At 40.5% G+C, this 15,724-nt stretch overlaps 1 protein-coding gene across 1 annotated transcript in view; it reads left to right on the plus strand.

Moving 5' to 3' along the window:
* TMEM178B (transmembrane protein 178B) overlaps positions 1–15,724 on the plus strand; it is a 221,730-nt gene that overhangs the window by 191,751 nt on the left and 14,255 nt on the right. The window contains exon 3 of the mRNA XM_026083950.1: positions 10,267–10,404. Within this exon, the coding sequence (XP_025939735.1) occupies positions 10,267–10,404 (138 nt within the window). The remainder of the gene's footprint in view (positions 1–10,266; positions 10,405–15,724) is intronic.

The raw sequence follows: 15,724 nt of genomic DNA on the forward strand, positions 1-15,724 counted from the left end.
CATAAAGAAAAAAGAAAAAATTAATCATCATTTATAAGAGAAGTTCTTTTCAGACAAATGGAGAAGCATTCAATGCTGATATATATTTTCCCCCCTTTTAAATGCTATCTATTTAAATGCAGATTTTCTGGTTTCCTATGTGGAGCTTGGAAGAAACGCCTTTCAATTTAAATGTTAATAGAAGAGCAAACTTCAAAATCAAAATTTCTCCATAAGAGAGAGTGTTTTCTCACAGCATTAAATATCTTTCTATACTTTCTCCCTCCTTCTCTGCCATCCTCTTTCCTCTCTTCCCAACCCCCAGCCCAGCCTCTCTTATGTTAAATGGTCTTTTTAAAAAGTAAGAATACAACTTTCAAGAGTTCCTAAATTAAAATGTTTAATGCTGGGGTCTGTGGAATGAGTGTGTTTGAGCAGAGAGCCAGGGTGCTGATAAAGCAGAGATATCATCCCTCCACCTCCAGCCTTTTTCATCCCAGCCATTTATCAAACCTGGTGCTCTGAATGCTTTATGATGGGATTATTCTCCAGCTTGTGCTGCACTGCTGGTTGGGGCAGGGGCTGCAAGGGAAGAAAAACCTTTAGGATAATGTTGTCGTCAATCTTGAAAGTGAGCAAGGCTTTGGTGATGGGGTAGGATGGGCGAAGGAGGAAATTCGGATGCAGAGAGAATAACAGTGGAGTTAAAACAGGTGTACTACTAAACGTATCTCTTTCTGTCTTAACCTTCCTGTCCTTCCTGCAGTCCATTCCCGCATACCTTCAATTTCATTTATCTTCAGGAGGAGCTTAGGGTAAATCTTCATTTTACAAAAGATTCTTAACACTCCCTGATCCTGGGTTTTTACATACAATCATATTTCTTGCCTTTTGTCACACTCCATTTGTCATCTTTAATACAAACTTTCTTTTAATTTTCTTCATTGTTCCCTTCCATTCTTCATCTGTTTCTGTCCTCTCATCTCTCCTTACTGAAATAAAAGATAAGGGGGGAAAAACAGTGCTTCCATTTCCTCTTCTGCTTCCTTCCACCCAGATGAGCACTGGCCACCTTTGCAGGAAGTGATTCAATCGATTCTAATTGAAGGGAGAGTCTAAGATTAAACTTGAAGAAACTTCCATGTGTTTAGTGAAGGGCGTCCTTCCAAACACAAAATCCCATCCCACTGACAGCCAGCACTATGATGTGATAGCACATCTTTTCCCTTTGCCCTCCCCATTTCCAATGCTGTTGCATCGGCCAGGGGAGTTACTGCTGAGCTGGACATACAGATACTGCAGTGGTGGTTGGAGTATAAAAAAACAGAGCATGACAGGGCAGAGCATGCTTTCTGTGGAAACGGACATTTGTAAAGTGGACAATAAAACTAGTTGCAGATATAGTCATAGGATATATAAAGCTTTCTGTATTCAGACTGTTTGTATACCACAGTTTATGTCCTCTGTACACCATTATTATCTGAATGCCTCAGAGAAAAAATGGCCAATCTGCTTCCATGGCACCCCTGGGAGATGGGAAAGAGTCTGATTTTCAGAGGAAAGCTTTGGAGCATCCAACCCTCCCACAGATTTCAGGGCAAGCAGAGCCCGCTCCACTCTTCACACTGGATGCCCAGCCCTTTGGAGGGAGAGAGGGAGGAAGGGTGCTAGCAAGAGCACTGCCCCCGAGATGTCCCCAGGTGCCTATGACCCTCCAACAGGACTGCGTGGCGAAGCTTGCCCTGATACCCTGCACTGCATTTCCTCCTCTGCCTCACAAGTGATTAAATGGAGAAGCTCGATCTTCAATGCTGTCAGTGTGGCACTTCCCACCAGCATGGAAATCACTTTACAGCAAAGGATGTCATCTTTGCTCTGAAACTCAGAGCATGTTTCAGCTTTCTTTCAGACCATTAGAGAATGCAGCAAAATTTCCATTTAAAAAGCAAGGATTTCCATCTGGCCCCTCATGTTGCAGCCAATGCTGGAGGAGCTGGGAGCAGGAGTTGGTGCCTCGCATCTTTCAGAAATGATCCCTCTGGCCAGTTTAATGTGGAGCTGTGGGATTGTATTATGGTTCCTCCCCAGCAAGATCCTACTTATGATGTGGCACCTCAAAGGAGAGGTCGTTTAAAATAAGAGCTAACCAGGATAAAGATGGGTAAATCCCCAGAGCTCTTCAAGGGAGCAGGAAGAGAGAAAAATTTAAAAAAGCACAGCTCTGAACTGATAAGGTCCTGCGTTTCAGCTTGAAATGGAATAGAAGCCATTTTATTACATGTGCCTCAAATTCTTCAACACCTGTATAATCCTTGAAAGCTGTATAGAGAAAAGCTGCTTGGCATGTCTAGGATTGGGACACATTTGCTTCGTGTGACCTCACCTAGAAGGAGCAGGAAGGATTAAAACTATTAATGTGAAGAAGGATGGCCAAAAATGTAGGTGCCTCAGACCTTCTTCCCTATTTCTAGGGAATGATGGAGGGAGAGGAGGGACAGAAGGGTTGACTGGGCAAAATAAAAAATGTACTCTGCTAGAAAAGTAACTTGGAAATGTTCCTAGATGTTCACATTATGCAGTGATGAAGGCCCAGATAGTAAATCTGGAGAAAGAAAGAATAAAAGATCAGCTCTTAAACATCACTGGATAGGTAGAAATGATCAACTTCGCATGCTTTTTGAGAAAAAAAGAAAAATCTCCTCTCCAAAATGAGAGGATGGGATTGGATGGGATGGGATGCAGTAGGGTAGAACAGAACAGAATAATGTGTTGACATTCAGCTATGCTGGCCCACTACATTGGGGGTTTAAGGGCAAAGCTTTTGTTTCCTTCCTCATCTGTTGTCACTCAGAGCTGAGTATGAACACAGTAGATAATAACAAATCATTTTTCCTCCTTGGCCAAACTTTCTTTTTTAGCAGAAGGGGAAGTAGGACTGGAGCAAAAGGTGGAACTGTTCTACTTAATGATATTTAAAGCCCTCTTTCCCCCAAGACCTAACATAAAGCTTCCGCCTTCTACAGTAAAACTCTACATCAGATCACAACTGCATCTAATGTGTTAAACTTCTGTTGTACAAACGCTTCCTTTGTGCATCAACCTCTCTAATATCCATATCATAAAGTCTATTGAACACATATCCATATTTTCAGCCTCAGATGAGACCCTGTTTTACTTTTTTTTTTTCCCTTCACTTACACGAGCTTTGTTTTCTTCTTTCTCTACTGCCTCCTCAAACATCACTCTTATTATCTAGGCGTTCTCTTTTGTCTCCCTGCTCTACAGAGAAAAAGGAAAGAGTAAAATCAGGACTTAATATTCAGCATCCAGATGTTGCTTTCAGCCACTACAGAATTTCTTAGGCCCCTGTAATATTCTCAAATAGGGAAAATTTTGCTGAATTGCTTTCAGACACCAACACATCAGTGCGTGACCTGGTCTGGGACACTCCCTCCCTCTCTGGTACTTTATGAAAAGGCTCTGTGGAGACAAGAAGTTGCACAATTTTGTGGAGTTTGCTGTCCTTCAGCGTAAATCCCTGAATGTATCAGCCCTTGTAGAGGAGAGGGCTGTCCATTCACCCCCTCTGATGGACAGCTCACCTGTCTCTCTGAGGTTGCTGGGATTTCTGATGAAAGAAGACACGCTGAAATGCCAGCAGTGTACAGCTGGCACCAACTTTTTTTGATAGTTTCTGTTCTAAATAGCTGTAGGAACACTTAAAAGCTCTGGTGGAGGAAATCCAGACAGATCATCCCTCCTGACAAGAATAAATCATGGCAGAATGTCCATCCTACACCCCATCTCACATAACACATTGACTAGCATGGAGTACAGCCAGGAACAAGTATTTGTGATGTCTCATATCAGCATTTCCATATAGTGGAGTTCATACATGCTGGTAACCAAGTACTTAGCACTTCTGCACGCAACCAACAACTCTACAAGAGAAGGTGATTGGATTTTCTGGTTTAGGTAAAGGTACGCATGTACCTTACCAACTTCATTGCAAATCTTGTGAAATGAAGGCTCACTTAAATCCTCCAGAGCACTATTTTCACTTGTTTGTGAGGGTCTTCTGCTGCTGCTCTTTCTCTCATTTTTGAAAAGATTTTTTAGTGTACATGTTTGTGACATATGTATTTCTGATTCACTCTGTGATGCAGAGTACTTGTGCATTAATATAATCTACTGTTACTTTTGCTGAAGTGGGTTTTATTCATTGCTTTTGCTTTAGGTAGTCTTTAAACCGGAAGCTGGGTTTCTGCAAGAGTCAGTGAAAGGCAATTAAGAGATTTTAACTAAGTCTCAGGTAGACTAATACGTTTCTTTTCTTAGCTCTTTATTCCTGGACTGGGGGAGGGGGGGGGGATTAAAACCTGACACTCCACTTTGGCAAACTCATCCAAAATACAGTTTTAAGCTGTGTAGAGAGGATCATAAGATCCAGAAGGTGCCATTCAAAATCATCTGCATTAACAGTCACTTGTTCAGTGTAATTGGGAGCTGCTAGGCTTAGTATTCAGTAAGAGATTGATATGGAAGTTCTTTTTTTAAACATCTATCCAGTTTTACATCTTGCCCTCCTTGTGCTCTGAGATGAGGTAAGAGAAGGCATGATGTTAGTGAGATGCCTCTGTGCTGATGATTCTTCTAAGATGAGTCATTTAAAGAAAGCTCAGTAGAAGTTGGTGAACTGTATTCTTGGACTGTGTACAGTTCTTAGACCATGTTAGAAGCAAGCAAGATGTAATAAAACATTTATAGATGATAATTTCCAATATGTATTTGTTTGGAAAAAAAGATGAGAAAGGAGTGATTTAGACTCTTTTCAAGCACAAATCTATTTAAATCCACATTGTTAAAGAGAGATGAGACTGAATTTAATACAGGAGGATACAGGTCAAAGTGACTTGCTATGAAGGATTATGCTACCTGGGTCTTTTTGTGCTTATTTTGATACTAAATCCTGATTTTTGGTCATAGAACGGCACAGAAATCTAGTTATGATTTCTTCTTCTGTTTCCCCTTTTGTTGGGATAGCCCAAGAAAGAATGGAGCTCTACCCAGAATCTCCTCTAGGGGGTTCTAGATATGCATTTTTTAACCTTTAGTCCCTGTAGACCTTTATGTATTGGGAAAATAAGGGAGGGAGATGTAGGATGGACTATCTGGAACACTATAATACAGCAGTATTGCACTTTTTGTTGATCTGATAACGAACACTGTAGTTTGATCTGGTAACAAACACTTGAAAACAAGCAGTTCTGAAAGCAAGAGGAGTGCCTTGTGGATAAGATGCTGGCCAGAAATCTAGGTAATATAAATTCAACTACAGGCTCCTCCATAAATATTTTATGTATCCATGGGCAGCTGCTTTATTCTCATCTTGTCTTGGTTTCCCCATCTTTCACAGAAGACTCGTATTTTCCTTCTATATGTGTTGTGAAAGAAATCTTCAATATTTTTGAAGTATTAAACTCCTCTATGGAAAGATAGATAGAGAGATATCAATAGGACAATCAAGCCTTGCTTCCGAAAGATGACTTGCAATTTCAAAGAAGAGGACAGAACATCAGAAGTCAAAAAGGCATATTGAAATTTTCAGAAAGCAATGCTGATTCAGAACATGTTATGTTTGCAGCTGCTGGGGTGTGAAACTCCTTCCACAATGTGACAAACAGTATGAAATGCTTTATTTCTCATAGCAAATACAGATGGACAGATATCAGGGTGAAATGAAGGGCAGGGGCATTTGCAGACTGACAGTGAGAACTTTCTATTACATGCTGCTTGGGAAGGAATACATCTTAATCAGCTCTTCTGCCTTTCATTATCTTCAGAAAACCTTTAGATTTAATATTCTCCAGCTGAAGGCTAAACTAATGTTAGAAAATGCATTTTTTTTATGAGAATATTTATTTTAAAGAGTTTGTCTAAAATGGTAGTATCTGTCTTACCCTTAACGGTTCATGAGGCTTGTTGATTTCAAACTTACAATTTCAGTTTCAGCCATGGGAATTGTATTATTTTATCCCCTGTCCTTCTCTCATGTTATTAGTCAAGAGACTTGTTGTTCATAGCCCACATAAGCATGATGCCTGAATTCTTGGCCTGATGATCCACATTGTCATTGAGCCCAGGCTGAATTCCCTGCCAGTTTCATGCAGCAGCAGCAGCTATAGTGGTGCTAGGCGTGGGAAGGCCTCCCAAAGTGAAGAAGACATGTTATTCAAGTGTAACATTTAGTCCATTTATGTGATAAAGAAATGGGATGAAGAAGTTGTCTCTAAACCACGATCCGTCTAGATGCCACGAATGGAAAGATAATATTGTACTCACCCCCATGGAGTCAGATTCCTCCCTCAAGTGTTGGGGGTGACTACTAGCCAAACAGACAAGGCATTGAAAATCAGATTCCATCTTATAGTTCTTACAGAACAAGCAAAGTAATACCTTCCTTAATTGCACTATGTAGCCACATTCCTAAAGGTTTGGTTTACTAGATGTTGAAGGGGGATTCATAGTATCACTGCTGTTTGTGCATTTAACTACAGTATGAGGATCAGCTTTAGAACTGGATAAGTTCAGTGCACATGAGTGAGCTAAGATACAGCATGTTTGTTGTTGTAGCTTGTATTTAGCTGTGTAAGATTCAAAAATGCATTTTTCTGGTATAGTCACTCCTTCAGGTGGTTGGGATCGTCATGCCATGATCCTGAGGGTTCTGTAGTTATTCAGAGAGGTTTCCAAGAAAGAAAGGGGGTGGAGAATTCTGCATTTCCTAACCTAGAAAATAAACAAAAGCATTCAGAAAAAAACAGAAACAAAATCCAGGGCTTGTTCAAATGTCATAAAGTGGAGTTACATGACAAAAACAGGACCCTTTTTTACCTTTGCAGGATGTACTCAGGAAAAGTGCTGGTCAAACAAAAACTCATCAGTTTGAACAAATGAGCTATTGTTTACTTATACAGCACCCCTCACTCCTAAATAAGCAGAAAGCATAACTTACGTGTTGCCTTAAATATGCAATGCAAATCTTTGCTTTTCAGCTGTCCTTTTCTTCTTGAATACCATGTCAACAGAACAGTAATTGTAAATTGAATCTGTAATGTGGGTTTGTGTCCAGAGGAAGCAGGCTCCTATTCTGTCACCTTCTCCTCACTAAATAGCCTGAGGGTGCTAATTTTAGTGCTGTGAAACACTATATATACATTAAGTGTTTTCCCACAAAAGAATCAGTTTGAATAGACTTGTTCCCAGCACTGACATCAGCCTCCTGTGGGCTCTAACGGGTGAGGAGCATTGTTGGACAAGCACAGGCTGTTCATGGCACCAGCTTTACAACCCATTTCCCACCACTGCCATTTGCAAGGGCTGCCCTCAATGAGGGTTGTGATAGGGCAGAAGCCAAGATGGTTTTGAACAAAGAAGAGAGTTTATATTTTATTTCTTTCAGATAAGCGCTAAGGGAGAGGCTTGTGAGGAGCAGATTTGCAATTGGCCTAAGGGATGGTAACCTTTAACTGAGCCCACTGAACTTGTAAGAGTTAGGACTTCCTAAAGGACTGCATTTTTAAAAATTTTTCTATGTGGTATTAAGCATCAGTCAGAGGGTAGCTTTCTGTTTTTTCCAAGAGATAACGTAAGCTCAGAGTTAAGATGCTGATGGATTTTACTGTGGTGTTAGAAAGGGAATTTCAGGTCCCATCAGGAAGAGAGGTCAAGTGAAACAAACCTCAAATATTGGATCTAGAAATCTTGGTCCTGCTATTGCAACTATTCAGTTCAATGGCAAAACTCACACTGATTTTAGAGGGGCAGAAACTGTTCCTTAGTTTGATATATAGGACATGGCAATGCTTGTGATCCCCTCTGGATCCTATGGCTGGGACTGGCTCCATCAGCTAGTTATTGGGATGGGTCTGAGGATCAATTCCCACCACAAATCCTGATGGAGTTACTGCCATCCTGTAGATGAATAGAGCTATTTAAATTCAGCTCATTAAAAGCAGGTTATTAGGCTATGTTTCCATTAGGAAGAGCAAAGTGCTGTTACCCAGAGTCAGTAGTCGCAAGTTAAAATAGAGGGGTTTTGTGGAGCTGACAGAGACAGATCTGCAGCTGTTCTGAGGGATGTGTTTTGCTGGTATTGACAACATACAAAACAGTAAACGTTTTATACTTTTATCTCTCTTTTAGATTAAGCCCAGGTCTTCATGGACTAAAAAGTAGCAAGACACTCTTCCATTAAAGATGTTTACTCACATTTACTGCTTGCTTTAGAAAGCACTCTGAGAAATTCCCTAGGAACAGGTATTAGGCTGCTTGTGGGAAGTACGAGTTTCTGCAGGAAAAGTATTTTTTTCTGCACCAGATTTCCCTGAATGTGTTCAGATGCTTTGTGGGGAGTTTTTGTTTGTTTTTTGATGGGACAGTCACAAAACCTAAGATAAAAAGATGGATTCTAAGATGTACATCTTCTTAAAAGGACACTGGTCACTGGTGGGCTGAGGGCCTGATTATCTCTGTGTTGTAGGTGGGAGGGTTTTTGTCCTTGTAAAAATTAGTGATAATCTACAGGAAATTATTGTAATTTCAGGGCAAGGGTTGTGTTCTGCAATTTGATTGTGCATAGAAAGTGCTATAATGAACACAACCATGAGTAAACCGTCTTTCACTGAATCAAATTATCCTGGGCTAATGCACACTACAGACCTTGCAGAGTCTTAGGATTTCGGATGAAGAGCTTTGTGAACCTCTGATGATGATGATTATCACTGTGACAAATTTCACTGAATCTGCACTGCTGGTATTGGTGGTTCTTTTGATCCACTGTGGAAAAAGGGCAAAAAGACCCAGAAACTTGAGTCAGCCTGAGAAATAGCCAAAGGAGAAAAGTTGCCTTACAGACTGGTGGCTGATTCACTGTTTTCAAATCTTCTTCCCTCTGTCATAAGCATTCTGTTTCTTGAAAGAAAATGAAATCATTGCTATGCAAATAAAACTTGTTTCAAGCAGGAAACAAATGTTTGAAGAGCTGACTTGGCTGGAATTATCTCTGCACATATAGTCTTGATATATAGATGCTTAAACTTTGTACACATGCATGAGGGGAGTCGGGGAACAGTCAAATGTTAGTGAAGATGCCACCATCTGTTCCATTATTTGAGAGTGTCAAGATGCTCTTCAGCTCTAGAAGTCCCTGCTATTTTGTTTGCCAGGTGGTCTCCCTTGATCAGATTTCACATCAGAAACAGCTGGTTTTTTTGTTTTTTGTTTTTTTTACCAGCACAGATAGGAAGAGGAATCCCAGTAGTCCCATCATTTTTTGGAGAAGGCCAATGCTGGACATAGCAAAGGCTTAACCTAGAGGGTTTTTTCTGTTAGATCTTGGGGATCTTTTTTCCTTGTTTATGAAATAAATTCAGGTTGGCCCCATGTGACCATATCGCATGTACTACCCAGTTCCCACTTGCAGTGCACCAAATGCTTCAGTCCAGCCTCTTGCCTTCCTCCTACTCTCAGTGTTCCCTGGAGCACTCAAATACTTTCTCACCAAAAATCGTCTGACGAGGTCACCATCTAGACGCAAAAGCGGGCAAGAAAGTATCCTGTGCCCCAGCATGTATCTGCAGCACATTTGTTGTCTCTGACACAAGAGCATCTATGTGCCTCACCATCCTTGAGGTACTTAGTTTCACAGACAGCACCGTTGGACAGCAAGGAACTATACCCCAATTTATGCATGGGAAACTGAGGCCCAAATGGGCTAAGTGACTTGTCCAAGATCATACAGGGAGTCTGCTGGGGAATGGAGAGATGAATCCTGAGTTACACCTGCACTGGAGCAAGGTGCAAAGACCGCTTGGCACATCAGTTTGAGCAAGTGTATCCATTGGATGCAGTGAGTAATGTGTGCAGACATGAAGGTAGGATGTAAATACAGGTTGTGCTAGTAGCAAGAAACTAAAGCGATTAGGTGTAGCATTGCACTGACACCACTGTACAACTTCTAATTCCTGAACAAGTTGTCACAAGTCACTTGGATGCATCTGCACTGAGTGCCATTGCATGGTGAAACTGTCAATGGTTCTCTCCCTCCAGCTCAAGTTTATGTCTTAATCTAGGGATTATCCTTCCTCCAAACCCCCTTCATGCAAATCACCTTGTGCCAACAACTTGCAGAGCAGTAGCGTTTTGGATTAAGAATTCTCTGAACCTCTGATGATGATAATTTGTCACTGTTCACAACACACTGTTGTTCTGTCTTCCCCACTGCAGATCTGCGCAGGATGACAGCTGGCTTCATGGGCATGGCTGTGGCCATCATCCTCTTCGGCTGGATTATCGGGGTGCTGGGATGCTGTTGGGATAGAGGCCTTATGCAGTATGTGGCAGGGCTTCTCTTCCTCATGGGAGGTAAGGACGTTGGTTTGTGAATAAATGTGTTCTCTTTGCCTTATTGTTTTCCTGTTCTCTCTTTCCATGTGTACCTCCTTTTCCATGTCTTTGAAAATCTATTTTCAGAGTTGTTTGAGATGACTGGCCTTGGTTTCATTCTGAGCTCTTTCTGGTGTACATCAAGGATAATGTAATCACATGTTACTTTTATGATAAAACAGTGCCGGTAAGATACAGGACTGGAAAAGACCTTCTGAGTTTTTAGTCCAGTCCCCTGTTGTCACAAGTAACACTGTCACAGAATCCCCTCACCCTTAAACTTAACAAGCCCCATCTTAAGATGAGAGGCAGATGTTTCATTCCCACTGATATCCTGTTTCATGTTGGGAGACTTTGCTTTGATGGCCAGAACAGTGCTCAAAGTTTTAACCTATATTTACTCCTGGTCAGCTGTTCTTGTTCAAGCATGTCTTTTCTTTCTCTGATGTATCTATAAAGAGCAATTGTATCCTCTCGCTTTTCGTTTTCCTACTCTAAATATACTATGTTCTTGTAGTTTCTTCTCGGTAAAACCAGTTATTTTTGATCAGTCCAGCAGCCCTTCCTGCCACTTGTTCTTGTTTATATTTGTGTTTCTCAAATATGGATGAGAAGGAGCATTCCCAGATAAGGTCTGATTAGTACCTTGTATTGTGACATGAAGTTTCCCTAGCTCTGCTGGAAAGCCCTTTTCTGAAATATTTTGTGGTTGTATTTGCCTATTTCATGCTGCATCACACTGGGGACCCACAGTTACCCTTCAGTTGGATAATGCATCCAGGCCTTTCTCCTCTTTTGTTATTTCCTACTGATGAGCTACCAATTTATAGCATAGGTGCTGGTTATTAGTCCCTAGATGCATGACTTTGCACTCTGTGCTTTTGAGTTTTTCCCATTTCTACAACACCAGCCTTCAAGGTCATCCAATATTTCCCATGTAATATTCCATCTGTCCTTGCTACAGATGCCACCCAACTTGCGCAGAGCTGGGAGAATGCCTCAAAGCGAATAACGCTAGTGCTGTCCTCTGTTCTTTGCCATGCTAGTGTTTTTTTTGTTTGGTTGTCTTTTTCCCCCCACAAGCAGATCATCATTTCAATGCATTTTGCTCCTTGTGCACCTGTATTATGGTGTAATATAGCTGAAAGTATGAAATACAGGAAAGCACATGTAGTTCCAGAAGAGGAATTAAGGGCTTGAGTAATGAATATTTATGTTCCAGCACTTTTGGTGCTAGTGAGATAGACATTAGTTCTTTCGGCGCCCACAAACACATTTGAAGTGTGCTAGTACCTTGTGCAAGCACACATCGGTCTATGTATGGATATCTGTAAATGATGTGTTGTGGGTGTTCAGTACTTTATGGGCAAAGGGTCTGCCAAACTAGCTTGGTATTTCTTATGTAATTAAAAGCCTGGTTTATATGGGGGCTGTGTCAGTGTAATATGCTCAGATATCAGTGTGGTATTTAACTTACTACAGCACGACATTCAGATTAAAACATTAAGACTATACTAAATAAATACAGCAAACTTTAATTTTTTAGAAATTAGCTAAGTCTTGTTTATTAATTGGAAATTATCAGTATATATCAGGAAGTTTCTAGTGCAGCTGCAGAGATCAGTTCTCGCCTAGTTTGAAAGATGTCTGACAAAAATTTTCAGGTGAAGCAAGATTCAGTGTAACCATGCACAATGCGATGGGCCACACCTAACTTAAAAAGAGCCATCTAGGCCTTTTGGTATGTTCAAACAATACACGTTTCAGTAGAGACAGATCCAAGGTCATGCGACTGGGAATAGAGAAAGTCAATCATACTTGCAGAAGGGTAGGCCATCTCTTGGAAAGCAGCAACACTGGAAAGGTCTCTGGGATCATAGCTGATAATCTAGCTGCATGGGAGCTCTCTGTGTAACGCCGCAGGTAAAAGTGCCCGTTCATCCCTTGGATGCTCTGATGAGAATATGCAATAAGAGTATGAGGTGGTATTATCTCTGGGCCAAGCAAAACTATTTCTGGACATCTTGATCTGGTGTCCATAATTAAGAAGGATGTTGAAAGATTGGGAGAGGTTTGGAGAAGAGCTGCAAGAATAACTCAAGGTCTGGAAAACAAGAAAAACACAGCTTGCTGCAAAAAGCCAATTGATTGAAACTGTTTAACAGAAGGTTTATAATTGACTTGAACACAGTGTGGAAGTACCTATGCAAGGAGAAACCATCTGATAGTAGCATGCTCTTTGACTGAGCAGACAAAATAATAACAAGATCCAGCAGTTAGAAGCTGAAACTAATTGAGATGAGAGGCACCGGATTATTTTATCCGCCAAATTCTGCCAAGATGTGTGATATTTTTAATAAAAATGTGTTGGGAGGAGATCAAACATATTTTCTGCGCCAGCATAGACATGTGGATCTGGATTACAAAAGGTTATTCTCTTTGTTGTTTGGCACAAGTCAGTAGCAACTGATACACCTTTCCTGATTTTTTTTAACAGCAAATGTACATAAAATGATATCTACAAATTTAAGCAGTCAATTAATAAAATACATATTTAGAACCATATAATCTAAAAGCCAGCAAGTACTACTGTTTGCTTACCCTGTATGTTATGCAGTTATTCCTTCCAGAGAGGCCTTCTACAGGCAATGAATCCTTTAATTTGAGCCTTTTTTGCTGGACAAAGTTTGAATGCAAAGCTGTTACTTCTGTAAACACGTAATTGCTGTCAAGATATCATCCCATTGGTCCTCAAAATGCATAGAGCCAAAATGCCTCTTCATTTCATTTAGTTATCTTCTGGTCCAATAGTCGGAATAATACTTGGAGAGGCTTACGACATCTGACCTTATTGCAGCTGACAGGATACTTTATTAAATTAGTAGCTATAGCCAGTCTGAATCTAACTTTCTCTTCCATTTGCAGTGCTGCTTGTTTCGGATATGTTTGTGGCATTTCCTCTGTTTTAATTTCTGGTCAAACAGGTCTTCTGTAACTACCTCAGGATGAAATATTTCTGGCTCACTATATCTATGAGTTTTGTCCCTTACTGCTATAATTCTTTGTACAGGAAATCTCAGGGGAGCACTGAGACATGTGCTGTGATAATCTAACAATGCCAGACCTGTTTTCCTTGGATCTCTGGTTCTTTATCGTATTTACTGAATGGTCTTCTTGCCAGTCCATGTGGCAGTGCCTAATAAGGACTTGCTGTAGTATGCTTGATCTAATTTCTCAAGCAAATTGTTGAAATAAGTCATCTGTGAAATGCAGGCTGTTATCTGGTATTAGCTCATCTGGAATCCAGGACAAGGAAACTGATTTTGAGTGCTAGAGTTATTGCACTGTTATTCAGCATATCTTGTAAAACGTTAAAAAATTGTTACTAGCTCATCTTTCATGTTTAGTCCAAATGTATCTGTATCAACAGCAATCACAGATCTCTTATGGATTCTGAAGTTCTTTCACATAATTTTCTGTATTTATTGCAGAATTCATACCTGGATTCCTTATCTTGAATGACAGCATTTGCCTGACCACCATATGATTTTTCTTAGTCCCTCATCTTGCACAGTACCAGATGGATACTGCAAGTTATGTTTAGCATTTCTGACTTCATTTTGCATGTTGGTACTATTACACAGTCTCCCATACCCGGAGTTGCACCGTCTGTTGTAGTTTCATTTCAGTATTGCCAGCATGCTTTTACCCTGCAAGGTGGAAAAGTTTCTCTTTTGGAGAATTTCTCCATTTGGAATTATACTCTTAAGCTTTCCTAAGACTAGTTCATTTTATTGCATTTTATTTGAGACTGTTTAATTCCATTACAGAAGTGGGTCATTCTCAAATTATACATACACCAAGCAAAGCCTCTTGCAGCTTCTTGCTTTTTCTCTCCATAAAAATTATTGAAAATCTGTGCACTGGCAAAAGTTCCATACTGGGCGTGTCATTCAGTAATTTTGCAATCTTATAATCATTTCAGAAACCTTAGCGGCATCTGTAACACTGCTTCCAAATGTCAGAAACCTGTGGCAAAACTGATGCTTTCATGCACATCAAGTATTTAAGGGTACCCTAAAAGGAATTCACTTAAACATATACCAGAAGAAATGTACATGGGGCATTTTATACATTGGTTTTTGACCAAAACATGTTTACTTTGTTTTTTGAAGTCTAGGCATGACCTCTTCATCAGTTCCCAGGAAGCAGTACTCACATTTTCTGGCACTAATGTGTTCCTTTGAATGTATCCAAATCCTTGACTCGTTTGGTTTTATTATCATGGCAAGCCTGGTAATTCATGTGGTCAGTGTCTTTATTCCCTTAGTAGTATCTAATATTTTTTGACAGGTCAAGGACAAATTTCACTTTTATTTACAGCACAGAGCAGTTGGGATGCTATGAAATGGCACATTGGCAACACTACCAAAGCAAATTCCTGTATCTTCATTGCAACCCTCCTTTCAGTAGCTCATCAAGCTATTTAAGAATAATTTCTGTATTGTGATAAGCAGACAACTATACATCCATGTAGTTAACAGCTTTTCCAACTGCTCTCAAGCACATGCAAGCATAGGGTTTTCTTGCTTCAATATTTCAGATTCTGGTGGTTGACAGTCCTTCCACAGACATGCAAACACAACTTCACCACACCTCTTGTTATTGTACTTGCTTTAAAAAACACCCTTTAAATATAATCCCTTATAGCCTGCACTTTTCTCACTTCCACTCTGATTTCATTTCATTCAGCTGCTTTGAGATATCATTTGGGTTTCTTTATTTCTAGTTTTGAAGGCAGGGCTGACTTTGTACCCAAATGCCCTAGAGCCCTTTCCCTCCTCCTCAACGCCTGCCATGGGGCAAGCGTGGCAGCAGGGGTAGCCCCATGACAGCAAGCCCCAGTGTTTTGGCAGCAGTTAGTCCTTCTCTGCCCAGCTCGGTGCATCTCCCAGCTGAACTGCTGTCCCTTGTCCCGGCTGGAAGTATATAGTGGTGCTTCTAGCATCTTGTTCCAGTACTTGCTTCAGCACAAAATTGTCCCTGGCCAAATTGCATCCCTGGCAAAAGCTGCATCACTTTCCTTTGTAAATGTATTAAAAGACTCACAAAGAGTGCCATTTTATCATCCTTATCAGAGCTCTGTCCTTCAGCTGCACATTCATGTATTTTCCTTTTGTAAGTCCGTGTAATTTGTAAAGAGAGCACATTTCAGTGAAATAGTTAGTTTTTTTACTGCATGACTAACAAGGCAGCCCTTCAGGGAGAGACTTCTGCATTGTTTTATTTTGTTTCACAT

This window comes from Apteryx rowi, unplaced genomic scaffold (genome assembly GCF_003343035.1).
Source record: "Apteryx rowi isolate R43461 unplaced genomic scaffold, aptRow1 scaffold_62, whole genome shotgun sequence".
NCBI classification, from domain to species: domain Eukaryota; kingdom Metazoa; phylum Chordata; class Aves; order Apterygiformes; family Apterygidae; genus Apteryx; species Apteryx rowi.